The 15,437-nt window shown below is 42.7% G+C and overlaps 1 protein-coding gene across 1 annotated transcript in view; it reads left to right on the top strand.

Annotated features, from left to right (window-relative positions):
- EXOC4 (exocyst complex component 4) overlaps positions 1 to 15,437 on the top strand; it is a 390,906-nt gene that overhangs the window by 44,945 nt on the left and 330,524 nt on the right. The window contains exons 4-6 of the mRNA XM_009998103.1: positions 1,251 to 1,435; positions 4,098 to 4,207; positions 14,356 to 14,599. Coding sequence (XP_009996405.1) covers positions 1,251 to 1,435; positions 4,098 to 4,207; positions 14,356 to 14,599 — 539 coding nt within the window. The remainder of the gene's footprint in view (positions 1 to 1,250; positions 1,436 to 4,097; positions 4,208 to 14,355; positions 14,600 to 15,437) is intronic.

Genomic DNA, 15,437 nt, shown 5'->3' on the forward strand with positions numbered 1-15,437 from the left:
GGCGAGTCCAGAAGAGGCTACAAAGGTGAAGGGGGGGCTTGAGCAGCTCTGCTTTAGGGACAGGCTGGGAAAGTTGGGGTGTTCAACCTGGAGAAGAGAAGGCTCCAGGGAGACCTTGGAGCAGCTTCCAGTGCCTGAGGGGGCTCCAGGAAAGCTGGAGAGGGACTTTGGACAAGGGCAGGAGTGACAGGATTAGTGGGAACAGTTTTAAGCTGAGAGGAGAATTAGATTAAGAAGAAATATTTTCCTGTGAGGGTGGGGAGACCCTGGCCCAGGTTGCCCAGAGAAGCTGTGGCTGCCCCATCCCTGGCAATGTTGAAGGGCAGGTTGGATGGGGCTTGGAGCAGCCTGGAATGGTGGGAAGTGTCTCTGCCCATGGCAGAGGAGTTGGATCGAGATGATCTTTGAGGTCTCTTCCAACCCAAACCCTTCTGTGATTCTCTGGTTTTAGGATATAAGTGGACAGACTGGTTCCTCAGTCTAGTGCCCATGGGATGGCAGCTGGTCACTATTGAAGTGCATCAGAGGAGAAATGTTCACCTATGGCCTGTTTGTTACTGCATGTATAGAACCCTGTCTGATACTCTGTTGCTTGTATTAAGTATTTTCCTTAATTTCAGCCTTAACAATCAAACATCATAAAACCCCACACTTGGTAGAAGTCAAAATCACCTTAGTACCAGCAATAGCTTTCATGAGTCTAATTAATGACTTTAGATTGTTTAGCTATGGTATAGCAGCCATGCAAGCTGTAAGATGAGGCCTCCTAAGCTTTTTCAGCCATGTCATGACATCACCTTAGGGCAACACAATTTAAGCCATTTTCTCCCTGTTTATAGAACTGGGATTAATATTTTGTTGGTGTTTCTGTAGTGACAAGAATAAAGGCAATCAAATATTGTCAGTATCTTTTTTAAAGTTTCTTCTAGTTGATAATTGTGTTATTTGGGGTGAATTCTGATTTGATTTTTATTTAACCAGCTGTTTTCACTAACTTGTTTTATACATATGCTCAAAAAATGTGAAGACTACTCATGAAATCTGAGTTGTTCAGGTATTGGACCTTTTTTAGATATTTAAGGTTTTTAGGAATGGAAATACAGAAATACTGATTTGATGTTTTCTGCTTTAAAAGGGGGCTTTATGGATAGGATCATCATGGTGCTGAGATGTTCCCCTCATGAAAGAGAGAAGCCCTGACAGATGACAACTTCTACAGGTCAATTCATTCACATGTGTTCTCCTTTCAGGTGTCAGCAGTGGAATCCTTGGAGGGCCCCCTACTTCAGGTGGAGGGACTGAGTGATTTGAGGCTGGAGCTCCACAGCAAGAAGATGAACATGCACTTAGTCCTCATAGATGAATTGCACCGTCACCTTTACATCAGATCTACTAACCGAGTAGGACAACACAACAAGGAGAAAGGGAGAGTAAGGTGGGTTTTCTGTGATGCTGAGGGCAGCAGGTCTGGGAGAAAGAGGACAACATTCTCCCTTTCATAAGTAGAAATTTTCCTGGGAGTGCTATCAACTTAACACCTCAACTTTTCATTTTTGGCAAGCAAATTTCTCATGCTTATGGCTGTGGAGAGCAGTAAACCTCTGAATATGTTGATGTACCTTCAAGCTTGTGAACAGTCTGTTCTTGTTCTTTCACTTTGGCTTAGTGATTCTGTTGGGGGTTTGCTGCTTCCCACCAAATTATGATGTCAATCCATAGAATCATAGAGTGGCTGAGGTTAGAAGGAACCTTCAAGATCATCAGGTTCCAACCCCCCTGCTATGAGCAGGGACACCTCCCACCAGACCAGGCTGCACAAGAGTCATCTAACCTGCCCTTGAACATCTCCAGGGATGGGGCAGGCACAGCTTCTCTGGGCAACCTGTTCCAGCATCTTCCTACCCTCATGGTGAAGAATTTCTTTCTGATATCTGACCTAGATCTCTCCTCTTTCAATTTAAAACCATTCCCCCTTGTCCTGTCCCTGCCCTCTCTGGTGAAAAGCCCCTCCCCAGTTTTGCTGGAGCCCCTTCAGGCACTGGAAGCTGCTTTAAGGTCTCCCTGGAGGCTTCTCTTCTCCAGGCTGAACACCCCAACTGTCTCAACCTGTCCTCATAGCAGAGCTGCTCCAGCCCTCTGATCATCTTTGTGGCCCTTTTCTGGACCTGCTCCAACAGCTCCAGGTCTTTCCTGTGCTGATGGCTCCAGAGCTGGACACATTTATCAAGGTGGGGTCTCACCAGAGCAGAGTAGAGTGGCAGAATATCCTCCCTGGACCTGCTGGCCACACTTCTTTTGATGCACCCCATCAAATAGCATTCTTTTATTATCTGATGCGTGTTCCTTTCCTGCAAACGTCATGATCATGAGACACAGATCAGGCAAACAGAAAAAAACACAGGGAAAAATAGCTCATCTTTTCTAGCAAATGTCCAAGGTTTACAAGACATCCAGCTAACCACAAGGTTAGTACCTGGAGGCCACAAGATTGAAGTGCCTGAGTGGTGTTTCAGCTGTGTTTCCAAGGTGCTTTTTCAAGATGTTACAACTTCTTAATTCATGGGTGCCTCTGATCAGTGGAAACTCAGTTGAAGTGTAGGTGCCTGGCTATTTTTTCCTAATTTTCTGAATTCTAAGTTTGAGGGTAATGGAGTTAGAAGGGAAGGAAGGAAAATAATAGCTGGAGAAGAGAGACAGTATTGGAAGATAACTTTTGCAGAGTAGGAGAGGTAATAGAGGAGAGGAGCCAGCATATGATAAAGATTACAGAGAACAGATAAATTAGTATTTTATTATGAGAAGGAATAGAAAATGCATACCAGAAATGAGAGGAGGGATAGTAAGTTAAATTACATGAATTTATGAAAGAAGGGATAGATTGAAGCTGAAGTTTCTAGGAAGGAGGGTTGCTAGCAAGTCATCAGTCTGTTCCTTACTCATCTTGTTAATTAAAACCAGACACAAAGCTTTGGTATACCCAGACTATGCTACTGTTAATTAATTGCAGTTTGGTATCACTACTACAGGGACCCTTATCTCTTTTCAGATTCTGTGTTGCACATCACTGATATTTAATAACATGAACTGTTGCATCATGGGCAGTTTGGTTGCTTTGTTTTAGTGTGCTGCCCTAGACTGGCTCTTGAACAGGTTGTAATAATGTTTATAATTAGTTGTATTGGTTTTAAGTGTCCTATGTGACCTTGCTAAGCTGGAATGCACAGCTGATCCCTTTAGGTGTGCTCTTGTAGATGTGTAGGGAGTGAAGGGGGTTCTTCTGATGGATGTAAGCTCAGCCCTTGTATTTGAGGTTTCTTTAAGCATTTTGACCCTAATGACACATACTGAGCTCCATACAGGAGCCTGCTTCTTTTTTTTTCTCTTAAAAATGACTTCTGTGTTGCCCTGCCACATCCAGCTTCATGCCTTTCATAGTGCAGCTCCGGCAGCAGGACACACTCCTGGCAAATACCGTGTGAATTTAGTATATAAATGACCGAGTAGAAAATCCTTCCTTTCTGAGGAAGGAGAGGGATGCATGTAGGTGTATGCAGAACAGGAGTTTGAAGGGGAGGAGTGTGGAGATTTTTAATGGGAGCTAGTAAAGCTTCAGTGGTTGAGTAGCTGACAAGAGCCATGGAAACGGGAGCACTTCTTGTCCTCAATGTGTAGTTCTCCAGAAAGATCTTAACGGTTCCATGTTAAATTATCATGTTATCAGTAGCTATTTGTGCTAGAGGTGAATGTGTCTGGGCAATAAACATGTGCAGGCTCCTGTTGTGCCTGTGTCCTGATCATGTTGCTGTGACCAGTCCAACAAGTAGCTGTGCAATTCAGAGAAGCCTTGGGGTACCAAATACTGTGTTTAGTATGACAGTGTCCTCTCATAATTTCTTTTGTTGGCTTTTTCCATTTCACTTGAGTGCATATAAGCACACCCAATCGTGTTCATCTCTGGACTTTTTTGTAAAATTCTTGTATCAAAACTTAAGTGTATCTGTTGCCTAGACTTACAAATTTAATCAAGAAATTATTTCTTGTGAAGTAAGATTGCAAATAATAGTAAACTGCTGCTTTAATTCTTTCCCCTCACACAGCTCATATGTGAAAGATGCCTCTCCTGTGCCTCTGATGGATGTTACTAACTTGTCTACACCTCGAAAGTTCCTTGAAACTTCCCAGTTTGGTACTCCTGGAAGTGCCAGCAGTGAGTATTTAAGTCACATTCATTTCTCTCAAAAATAACTTGTAGATCGTCAACTGATTGTCTAGGACTAATAGCAGGAATATCATCCCCTCCTTATGGATGGCTGCTGATGGGAGATCCTGAGACAAGAAGTGAAGTGATTGATGCAATGTCATGAAATGAGTGATGTGTTCAGGGGACAATTGGCCCTGTCTGCATTTCTTTTTGGGCAAATCATCCTTGCCCCTTCCTCTCCCATCATCAACTTCAATTAAATACACTTGGCTTTCTGTGCATGTTCTTATCTTGATCATGTTGGTATCTTGGGCAGAAAAGATACTTGCAGTCAGTTCAGTTTTCTTAGAGGTCTGCTGCATTATTTAAATGTAGGCAGGTAGGTATGTGGAGATGTTGCTGAAGCTTTTTGCTGTGTTGGAGCCAAAAGGTCAAAGCTTTTCCTTGTGGGAACTTTGTCACTTGGACTGAAGGTCTGACTATAAATAGGAATAATCTAGTGATGACATTTATGTACTTGTTACTAGAACAAACACTGAGCAAAACTGTTTCATTTTGTATGAGGCCTTGAAAGTGCTGCACAGATGGGGAATTAATTCTACAGTTGTTTCAGTAGATTACTAAGTGGGGTTGTCCTTGTTGAACAAATGAGTAATACAGAAGTGACCTACATCTCTTCCCCCCATTTTAAAAATAGTGTCGTTTTCTAATGCAGAGAAACTTTCCTTTTCTTTGCATCCCTATTAATTCTCTTGTCCTTATTTGTGTCTGTTTCTGGTTTGTCTTGTCATGTTTACCTCCTGGACTCTTCTGTTGGATCTTTCTTCCCTTTCTTGCTCTTGTTATTTAGCCCTGTATCTTTAGGGTTGAGTGGTCCCAGAGCCTGAGACTGTTTTTCTGCACAGTGGAGTTTTGTCAGGAGTCATTTGGGACATGCCAGTGTGAATTTTCAGGGCTGGAAACTGCAGCTTGGTTGTGGAAACCTGGAAAAAAACAACCATGTGAAAATTTGGGGAGAGGGGGGAGCAAAAACCAACCTTAAGACTTGCTGTTCTTTTCCCTTGCCTTAAAATCTGCCTTAAGAATTCTCACTTCTACAGGTCTTGTTCTTGCTCTTCAAGCCCAAGGTATCAGGGACTATCTTACCTGGCTTCATTTAACTCTGCATCATTCAATCAACTGCTGGGCAAGTGTCTCTCAGATGCAGGTTATAATAGAAAACATTTGATCAGCATAAAGTATGCATATGGTTTTGCTTCAAGTACACAATGTACTTATGTATATTTTTTCCACCTAATTTTATTTCAAAGTAGCCTTTTCCAGGACTGCAGAGCTACCAGAGACTTCAACACTTCTGGCTGTGCATATTTTGCCTTTATTCATTTAAGCTCTTTGGCTTTTTATTGATGAAACAAAGTGGTTGTGCATATTAATGCATGTCATCATAAAGCACTGACTCATCCAACCCATCTCAAAGATGCCAAAGTTTTGAGTCCTTTCTGCATTCTCTTCCCAAAGGAGATGTTACCTTGTCCTGTAGAACCTTTATAAGGGAATTAAAGCTGTTCCTGCTGCGCTTAAAATAAACAAAACCTTCAGTAATGTTCACCTGGGGACTGTAGATAAGGCAGTTCACCAGGAACGTTTTCCCTTCTTGCCAGTTCAGAGAAATAAATTCACTTTCAAATTATATTTCACTGCTTGAACCTTCTGTACTCTGAAGAGTGTTTATGAAGGTTCCTGCATTGCCAAGTTCTTCCTGGAACTGTGAAATGTGCTCTCCCAGTTCATAGCAAACCCAAGAGCACCTTTTCCTGGGAATACTTTCTAGAAATCTGACAAACTGATGTTGAAGTGGTGTCAATTAATATTGTTATTGATGGCATATGTAAATTTTATGCTGAACAGATGCTCAGAACTTTGGAGCATACTTCTCAGCTCCAAAAGGAAAATGTGGCTTCTAGACCCCAAGAATGTGGTGACTTCTAAGGTCAAGTCCAGTTACTGCTCCTAATTCTGTTTATTCAAGTACTTCTGTGGAGGTGAAAACATAGAAGTGTAGAAGTGTTTGGGTTGGAACGTACTTTAAAGACCGTCTAGTTCCATTCTGTGAACTTCAACCTGCAATGTACCTGCAGGAGTTAGAGCTTTAGGGTCCAGTTTTAAAGGTGGCACTAAAAATGCCATTGTGACATTCTCTGTTCTCACAGTTGCTTCTACTTCAAACAGGCTTAGGAAAGACATAAAAGATTTATTCCTATTAAACTCAACTGAAGATCTGACACCAGCTGGGTGATTTTTCTCTACCGTTGTTATTTTAATAATTTAATTGATCCCCTTACTGAATCAGTTTTCCTGTTTTGGCTGTTTTGCATTTGCACAAATCCAACTGAGGACTTAATTGGAAGGTGGTGGGAATTGAAAGGTCGTGGGAATTCATACAATCATAGAATGGTTTGGGTTGGATCTAGATCCAACCCTCCTGTGTGGGCAGGGACACCTCCCACCATTCCAGGCTGCTCCAAGCCCCATCCAACCTGCCCTTCAACACTGCCAGGGATGGGGCAGCCACAGCTTCCCTGGCCAACCTAGGCCAGTTAGTCTGATTCTTTCCATGCTATCACTGCAGTGCTACTAGTCTGATTGATTCTTTCCATGCTATCACTGCAGTGCTACACAAAGAACAGACTTTATTCCTATCTCAGGGAAAATTTTTCATAGATTTATAGAATGATTTGGGTTGGGAGGAACCTCTCAAGGTCATCTAGTCCAACCCCACTTCAATGAGCAGGGACACCTTACACTAGAGCAGGTTGCTCAGGGCCCAATCCAACCTGCCCTTGGATGTTTCTAAAGATGGGGTTTCTACCATCTCTTTGGGCAACCTGTACCAGTGTCCCACCACCCTCATTGTGAAGTTTAAGAAGGTTTTGCCACTACACAATAAACATTAAGGCTTTTGATGTAACTTTTTGTGTTGGTTTTTGCAGGACCATGATGTCTCACTGATCCTAACTAATGGCTTATGTTCTGCCTGGATGCTCAGAACTGATCTGTGTCTTGTGTGGCTGGGGAAGGGACAGTGAAGGAAGTTATAGAGCCTGTGATGAAAACCACAAGGATAACAGTCACTCTTCCTTTATAATTCCATTAGTTTTTCCTCTAGGCAGTCCCAATGTAAGATGTTTGACCACCATGCACTCTTTTTTTTTTTGTTGTTGTCTCAGGAGGATTTTGAACATAGCTTAGAGTTGCTTTGTGCAATTTTCTCAGAATGAAGTAGTACCATGGATTTGTGTCAGATTAAAATACCTCTGGTTTTGAAATGGTCATGGCCTTAAACTATAGATGGACCTCTGAGCAACAGTTTCAGAGGACATTTGCCTTGAGGCTTTGAGGTTAATTGATCTGAGACCCATTTTCTTCTGGGCTTGGTAATAAGGTGGAGAAGAAAATCACTTGATTTTTTATAGGTTGCATTTCTAAACTGTCCATTTACTCATTGCTTCCATGCATGGATCCAGAACAATGATTCATCACTAGAAATCAGCAGATGTTTCTTCAGGCCTTTTGGCCTTGAACTTGAATCCTTTTCTCTGAAAGGTTTGAAAGCAGAAAGGATGTCATTGTAAAGGAGATAAATAATGGAAAATGTGACATGAGATTTTATTAGGTGCTCATAAAATCACATCATTAATTAAATCTTTTGTAAGGAGGAGCGGCAAATCTTGACTATTCACTGGGATGAAAAACAAGACCCAAGAGTCTTTTCTTTACCTCCTTTATTTAAATGAGTTATCAACACTGGCTTTTCCAGGGATCAGACTGGAGCTATTACAATGCCTCTTGCAGCAGGTTTCTTTCTTGAGAGGGCAGAACTGTACAATTGAGTGTTACCAGTTGGAACTGATGTTTTTATAGGGCATCAGCAAACAGGGATCCATGAGGGAAGTTTCCACATTTGCAACTGTGGAAGTGATCAATCAATAATGCATGTTTCAACTTCCTAGTGACTAACTGGAAAGGGTCCAGAGAAGAGCCAAGAAGATCATCAAAGAGCTGGAGCAGCTCTGCTCCAAAAACAGCACCTGAGGGAGTTGGGGCTATTCAGCCTGGAGAAGAGAAGGCCTTGGGGGGCCTTATTGCAGCCTTATAGTGTCCTTCTAATACCTGAAGGGGCTCCAGGAAAGATGGGGAGGGGCTTCTCACCACAGAAGGCAGGGATAGGACAAGGAGGAATGGTTTTAAACTGAAAGAGGGGAGATTTAGTTCAGACATCAGGAAGAAATTCTTCACCATGAGGGTAGGGAGGCACTGGGACAGGTTGCCCAGAGAAGCTGTGTCTGCCCCATCCCTGGAGATGTTGAAGGCCAGGTTGGATGAGGCTTGTGCAGCCTGGTCTGGTGGGAGGTGTCCCTGCTCATGTCAGGGGGTTGGAACTTGATCCTCTTTAAAGGTCCTTTCCAACCTCGACCATTCTGTGATTTAAACTGAGGGCAGGTGTTTGACTGCTGAAACAGAGTCGTGCATTTTCAGATGCACTCCTGCAGTGATGAACATTTTTGAAAATGGCTGAAGATTTCATTAGAGAATGTGGCAAAATCATCACTCCTTTAGGTTGCTGTCTTGGGAGGCTTTTGAGAAACTTTATGTAAAATTTTGCTTCTTCAGCAGTTTTCAGAGATCATTAAAACAAGATCATCAGGGTAGTCAGCATGGCTTCACCCAGGGGAATTCATGCTTGACCAACTTGTTAAAACTTCTACAATGAAATGACTGACCTGCTAGACAAGAGGAGAGCAGGGAATATGGAGCTGATGTAGGCAGTGAGGTGGTTCAAAAAATAGCTGAATGGCTGGACACAAAGCTCAGCCAAAGGAATTCTCAAGTTCAGCCTCTGGAGAAGGCCCATTTCAGGCACTGGGACATGCTGGGAAAGCAACTAGGCAGGAAAAGGTCTTGATGGACACTGAAGTTCAAGATAAGCAGCCAACACAGTACCCTTGTGGCAAAGAAGGCTGAAGGTATCTTGAGCTGCATTAGACCGAGTATTGCCAGCAGGTTGAGGGAGGTGATCCTTCCCCTCTACTCAGCACTGGTGAGGCCACACCTGTCATGCTGGCTGCACTGCTGGGCTCCCCAGTACAAGAGAGGTATTAGACATACTGATGTGAGTCTATCAAAGGGTCATCAAGATGATTACGGTCCATCTGTTGTAAGAAGAAAGGCAGAGCTGGGATTCCTCAGCCTGGAGAAAAGAAGGCTGAAGAGGGATCTTAAGAGTGTATATAAATACCTGAAGGGAGGCCACAGAGGACAGAGGCAGGCTCTGTTCAGTGGTGCCCAATGCTAGAACCAGCAGCAATGGGCACAAACTGAAACAGATTCTCTCTATAAACATGAGGAAACATTTGGCTTTTTTAATGTAAAGGTAACCGAGTATTAGCACAGGTTGCGCAGGGAGATTGTGGCATCTCCATCTTTGGATATATTCAAAAGCCACCTTGTCATGGTCCTGTGCCACTGGATCTGAGTGGCCCTGCTTGGGCAGGGAGGTTGGATCTGATGACTGCCACAGTCCCTTGCCAACCTCAACCATTTTGTGTCATTCTGTGATTTAGTGTCATCTTTGAATGAAATTAAACCATGGAAACTACTTTAAATAATGAACAATACTGAAATTGAGGTTTCCAAGAGGTCAGTTGAGCTGAAAATACAGAATCTCTGAATTGTTTTGATTGGAAGAGACCTTTAAGATCATAGACTCCAACCATTAACCTACTAACTAGTTCAAGTTGGGTGTCAAACTGATCTGGGAAAGCCTCAACCAGGCTTTCTCAATCTAGTATTTCTGTTGTTTGCATGACACTGTTTATAAGAGTTGATAGCTGGGATTGGATAACAAAGCAGTATGTTGAAGCTGTTTTTTTAGCATAATTTCAAATTGAAGTTTTAAAGCTTCATTATGTTGGGGAAGGGCAACTATAATTAAAATTCTAAAATATTTATTTGCTGACATCACATTTCTCTTGCTACATTCTTAAGGAGGATGGGGAAAATTGCAGCTTGCTGCTACTGAAGAAATCCAGTAGAATTCTTTAGTCTTTTCTATATGTATTATTTATAATGTATTGCAGTTGTTCTTAATTAAAATAAGACTTTCCTTTTATTTTTTCTGAATCACTAAGGAGAAGAGGTTATTGAAATCAAAATAGCAGACCCACAATTTAGAACCATTTATTGTAAAAATAATTGTTGCAAATATCCACAGAATAACTTTAAATTTCATGCTGTTTCTACAGAAACCAAGTGCTTATGGTGTGATTGCTGATCCCTCTGAGAAGGGCAGTGTGCTCTGCTGATGTGTTTCAAGTAGAATCTGGTGACTGTAGAAAGCTAGGAACAGGTTCTGACAGTTTTGTGCTTTTGTCTTGATACAAATGAATAACAAAGCCATTCTTATTTTCAGTTTAAGAGTAAATACAGATGAAGGTTTCAGTTCTGGCAGCTGTTCTGTAGGGACATCTTCCTTCCCCCATGGAGCTCCTCTGCATGTGGGATTATAATTTTAAAGGTGAACTTCTTTACAAATGTCTGTCAACTTTGATGCCTTTTTTGACGAGGGAGGGGACAGGAGGGGCTGATTCCTGGGCCAAAGCTTTGTGGTCAAATAACCCCTTGATGACATTAAAGGGCAGAAGGAGATGTTTGAAGTGGGGAAGATGTAGGAAAAGAGGAACATCTTCAGTTGCCAGGGTTGGAATCTTGTCAGATCTGACAGATAAATGGGCCCCCAAAGCTACCCAGGATACCTGTTTAATAGGCAGAATGTGCAGGAAACATGGTCCCTACTGTTTTATCAAAAGACCAGATCTAACAAAACTTGTTGCCACTCGATATTGAACTGTTCTCTTTGCTGTTGTTTGTAAGAGATGTAAATCAATGTCCTGATGGTTTGAGGGTGTTCAAAATTGGTTTGCTTTTTTGAAAATGGAAGAGCGTTCATCTCAGTGTGCTGGCAGATGTTCTCAACAAAATTGCTGCCTTTAGTCCCCATAAATGCTGTCCTCACATTTGGGTACAGCAGGATTTCTTCCCTTTTGGGTTTTTATTGTGTTATATTAAGAAAAATGTACAGCCTGCTCACAAAGAGGCTGTAGCATGGTCATGGAGACCTGTCCTCTTAAGAGGTTATTTAGGCTGCAAAAATTTTTGCATTAAACACGGAACAACAAGGTACTGGGGTTATTTTTTAAACACTGAGTTAAAACTTTTCTTCCTCAAGCATTTCTAGTGCTGTCTTTCCCACAGCTTTGATTCCACAGAGCCAGTTTGTCACCTTTTTGCCTGGCACATTGTGTTTTTTTGAAGAACAAGTAGCATTAACAAAGTGGGTAGACCATATAAGCAGCTCAAAGTGTTTTGCAGCCTTCTGTGTTGAAAGGTGTGTGATAGCTGAGTGTTAAGCAGAAATTCATGATTATCCATTTGTTAACTTCTAATTGGTATTGGCTGTGGCCGGCAGGTCAACAGAGCTGATTCTTCCCCTGTGCTCTTGTGAGACCCCACCTGGAGCACTGTGTGCAGTTCTGGAGCCCCCAACACCAGAAGGACATGGAGCTGTTGGAGAGAGGCCAGAGGAGGCCACGTGGGTGCTGGGAGGGCTGGACCAGCTCTGCTCTGGAGACAGGCTGGGAGAGTTGGGGTGTGGAGCCTGGAGAAGAGAAGGCTCCAGGGAGACCTTAGAGCAGGTTCCAGTGCCTGAAGGGGCTCCAGGAAAGCTGGGGAAGGACTTTATAGCAGGGTGTGTAGTGATAGGATGAGGGGTAATGGTTTTAAGCAGGAAGAAGGTAGATGTAGGTTAGACAATAGGAAGAAATTCTTCATTGTGGGGGTGGTGAGAGCCTGGCCCAGGTTGCCCAGAGAAGCTGTGGCTGCCCCATCCCTGGCAGTGTTGAAGGGCAGGTTGGATGGGGCTTGGAGCAACCTGGTCTGGTGAGAGATGTCCCTGCCCATGGCAGAGGTGTTAGAACTAGATGATCTTTAAGGTCATTTCCAACCCAAAACATTCTATGACTCTATCATTACTTACCTGTGTTTGAAATACCCCCTTATATTATCCTTGCTTTATTTTTAATGAGCACATTCTGGGTGTTTCTAGTTACTTGCTATGTAAGTTGCCTATTGTAATAAAAAATGTGAGAGGAAAAAGCACTGTTTTATCTCTCTGTTGATGACTTAAAACCTGATGTTATTCTCTATTGTGCCCTGCAGTGACCTCATGGGGTCTGTGGTGACCTCACTGGGAGTGACCTTGCTCTTAACCACTGTTGATGGTGCTCTGGGTTGAAATGCAAGAGTGTGAGAGCAGTGAGTTTGGTTTGAGCTAGAGGTGCCATGTTTGGGATCATACTGGTGGAAAGAAACAGTCTCTGCTGTGGAGGTTGGTGTTAGCTGACACTGAAATGTGTTGTCTGTTTATCGTGGTGCTATTTATAAAGTGGCACCATATGGGCTCTTGGGGACACTGTTTTCTTCCATCTAGTGCTAACTTACACAGTGTTGATGCTCTTCTGTTCAGTGTGTCATGGCTTTAGGCAGCTACAGGGCTCATGCTACTTGTGACGTGCCATTTTTCCTTCCTGCCATGTCATTTAAGTCCTTGTGGTGGATCTTTTGACATTTATTCAGGTTTTTGGAGAAGTTTGGATTTAAATGCAAAAAGAAATCTGTTGAGCAGTAGAGAGCAGGGGAGTCATCTGTCATCTAACAGACCTTATCAGAGTTCAGTAGCAGCAGGATGTAACAGCTGTTAGGGTTTTAGTTTCTGTGCCAGGCTGTGGTGGGGTGGGGGGCACAGCTTCAGCTGTGAGCTTCAGGGCTGGTGGTCCATGTTCTGCTGCTCTGGCTGGTAACGAGCCAGCCTGTTGATCTCCCTGGATGCTTTCATTTAGTGGAGTTTGCCTTGAAGGCTCTGACTTGGAGTATTTGTTTTCACCCAGTCTTTACCAGAGTGATGCTTTTGTTATTGCTGGGTGTTATCTGTAATTTAAGAAATGTTGTTTAATGAGCATAGTTATGCATCGTACCTCTTGCCTTTCTCTTCCTTGTTGCTTAGCAACAGAGTTTCCCCCTGTGCAATCCCTGTTACTTCAGGAGGACTGTATCCACAATATCCTCTCTGGTTCTTCAAGCTTTTCCTTTCTGGAAACCTTGCTGAAAGATTGGAGTAACTTTATCAGCCCCTTGACAGATCTAATAAGCAGAGCAGGATAACATCAAACCATCTTTCACTTTGGCAGTGTGAACTTTGGAAATTCATCCTAAGTCTGTTAAACCTGAGAGTATTTATAAGGAAAACTCCTCTCTTGTGAAGAATATAGTGAAGAAAAACAATTTTGTTAGGAACACAGGGCTTTTAGCTTCTTGAAGAACATTCAGGGGATTTGTAGAGGTATAATATCTTCTCTTTTCTGGGTATCTTAATTGCATGAACCTTCCTGTGTTTCTTAACAAGTCCATAACTTACACAGTGATCTCTAAATCAGGTGTTCAAGCTGTTGTGTCCCTGTATAGGGAACCCCCAAGCAAATATCCACTGAGGCTGAGAAAACTGGGTTTGTTCAGGCTTGAGAAGGGAAGGCTTTGGGGAGACCTTATGACCATCTTCCAGTACTTAAAGGGTGGCTGCCAAGAAGATGGAGACTCCCTGTTGACAAGGAGTCAGATGGAAGAGACAAGGGGTGATGGGCACATGTTACTCCTGGGGAGATTCCCATTGGGCATGAGGTGTATTTTCCCCCATGAGGACAGTCCAACATTGGAGTAGTCTCCCAAGGGAAGTGGTGGATTCCCCCAGATGGGACAGTTTGAAGTCTCAGCTGGACAGGGTGCTGAGCCACCTCAGATCAACTAGAGTAGTACCTAGAGAGGTTGGACCAGATGATCCTTGAGGTCCAATTCCAACCTGGCATTCTATGATCCACTGCTTTTCCTCCAAATTTGAGTTTCTGGTTTCCTTGTTTATTCCTTGGTTGCTCCAAGTGGTAGGAGTTCTGTGAAGGCAAAGGAGTTTATATGCTGCTTCTATGTGGTTCTCAGTCATGTTTTTAATAGTTCAAATCATGGATTATGTCTTAATAAATCTATTCCAGTGCGGGAAACAAGCCTTCTGGAAGTTAAAGAAGATACGGAACTGGATCCAGAGGAGAACAGCACTGTCTTCATGGGCATACTCATCAAAGGGCTGGCCAAGCTGAAAAAAATCCCTGAAACAGTGAAAGCCATCCAGGATCGCTTGGAGCAAGAGCTCAAGCAGATTGTGAAGCGCTCTACAACCCAGGTGGCAGACAATGGATACCAGAGAGGGGAGACTATTTCCCAGGACAATCAACCTAGGTAAGGATATTTCAGCCACTGAAACTTGATTGCTGCAAGAAGTCTGGAGAAGGCTGTTACATCTGTTAGTTGGCATTTGAAGGAATGAAAATGTTATTTGCAGTAGCAGATGTGAAATGGTGGAATTATTGGAAATGCCTATGTCTGACTTAAAGGCTGGTGTGCCTTGAGTACCTGAAAGGTTTGGGAATTTAACACATGTATTCAGGAAGGGAAGGCATTGTTGCTTCTCAGCTGAGGATCTGGGGGCGGGAGATACTTCCTTCTGTGCTCACTAGAAGAGAATCCTTTGGCTGAACAGATGTTTGAAATGCAGATTTGAGGGTGGAAGCACAGTAGAAGCCAGCGTTATTTAACTAGCAAGAAGTGCATAATATTAAGTACTTGAGTTTTATTTCGTTTTTTAACCTAACCTTTCATTTAAAGCAACTTGACAACAGATTGAGTTGTAATGTTGTTGGAGTGCTGGTATGTATGGTGTAAAGAACACTTAGTGCCAAAACAAATACTATCCTCTTGTGTTGCACTGAGTCATGGCTTTGCACTTGTGCTGATGCCAAAGAAATTGAAGATCCTACGTAATACAAGCTGAAAAGAGAAGATTCAGCTCAGTTATTTCAAGTGTAGCAGAGGCCAATTAAGCTGATGCAGGTGCAAAGCTTTGAAATCATATATCAAACTAATTATATCAGTAAATATATGGCCAAGTTTTTAATTAGTTTGCAGCCCAATTTACATTCATGGCAAGGTGTGGGAGCCAACAGAGAACCGTTCCTGCTTTTCTTCATGTTACACTAGAACTGGTCTTTGCAAAGTAGGACTTTATAAGGGTTAACTC

This window comes from Chaetura pelagica, unplaced genomic scaffold (assembly GCF_000747805.2).
Source record: "Chaetura pelagica isolate M959 unplaced genomic scaffold, ChaPel_1.0 scaffold224, whole genome shotgun sequence".
Lineage (NCBI taxonomy): Eukaryota > Metazoa > Chordata > Aves > Apodiformes > Apodidae > Chaetura > Chaetura pelagica.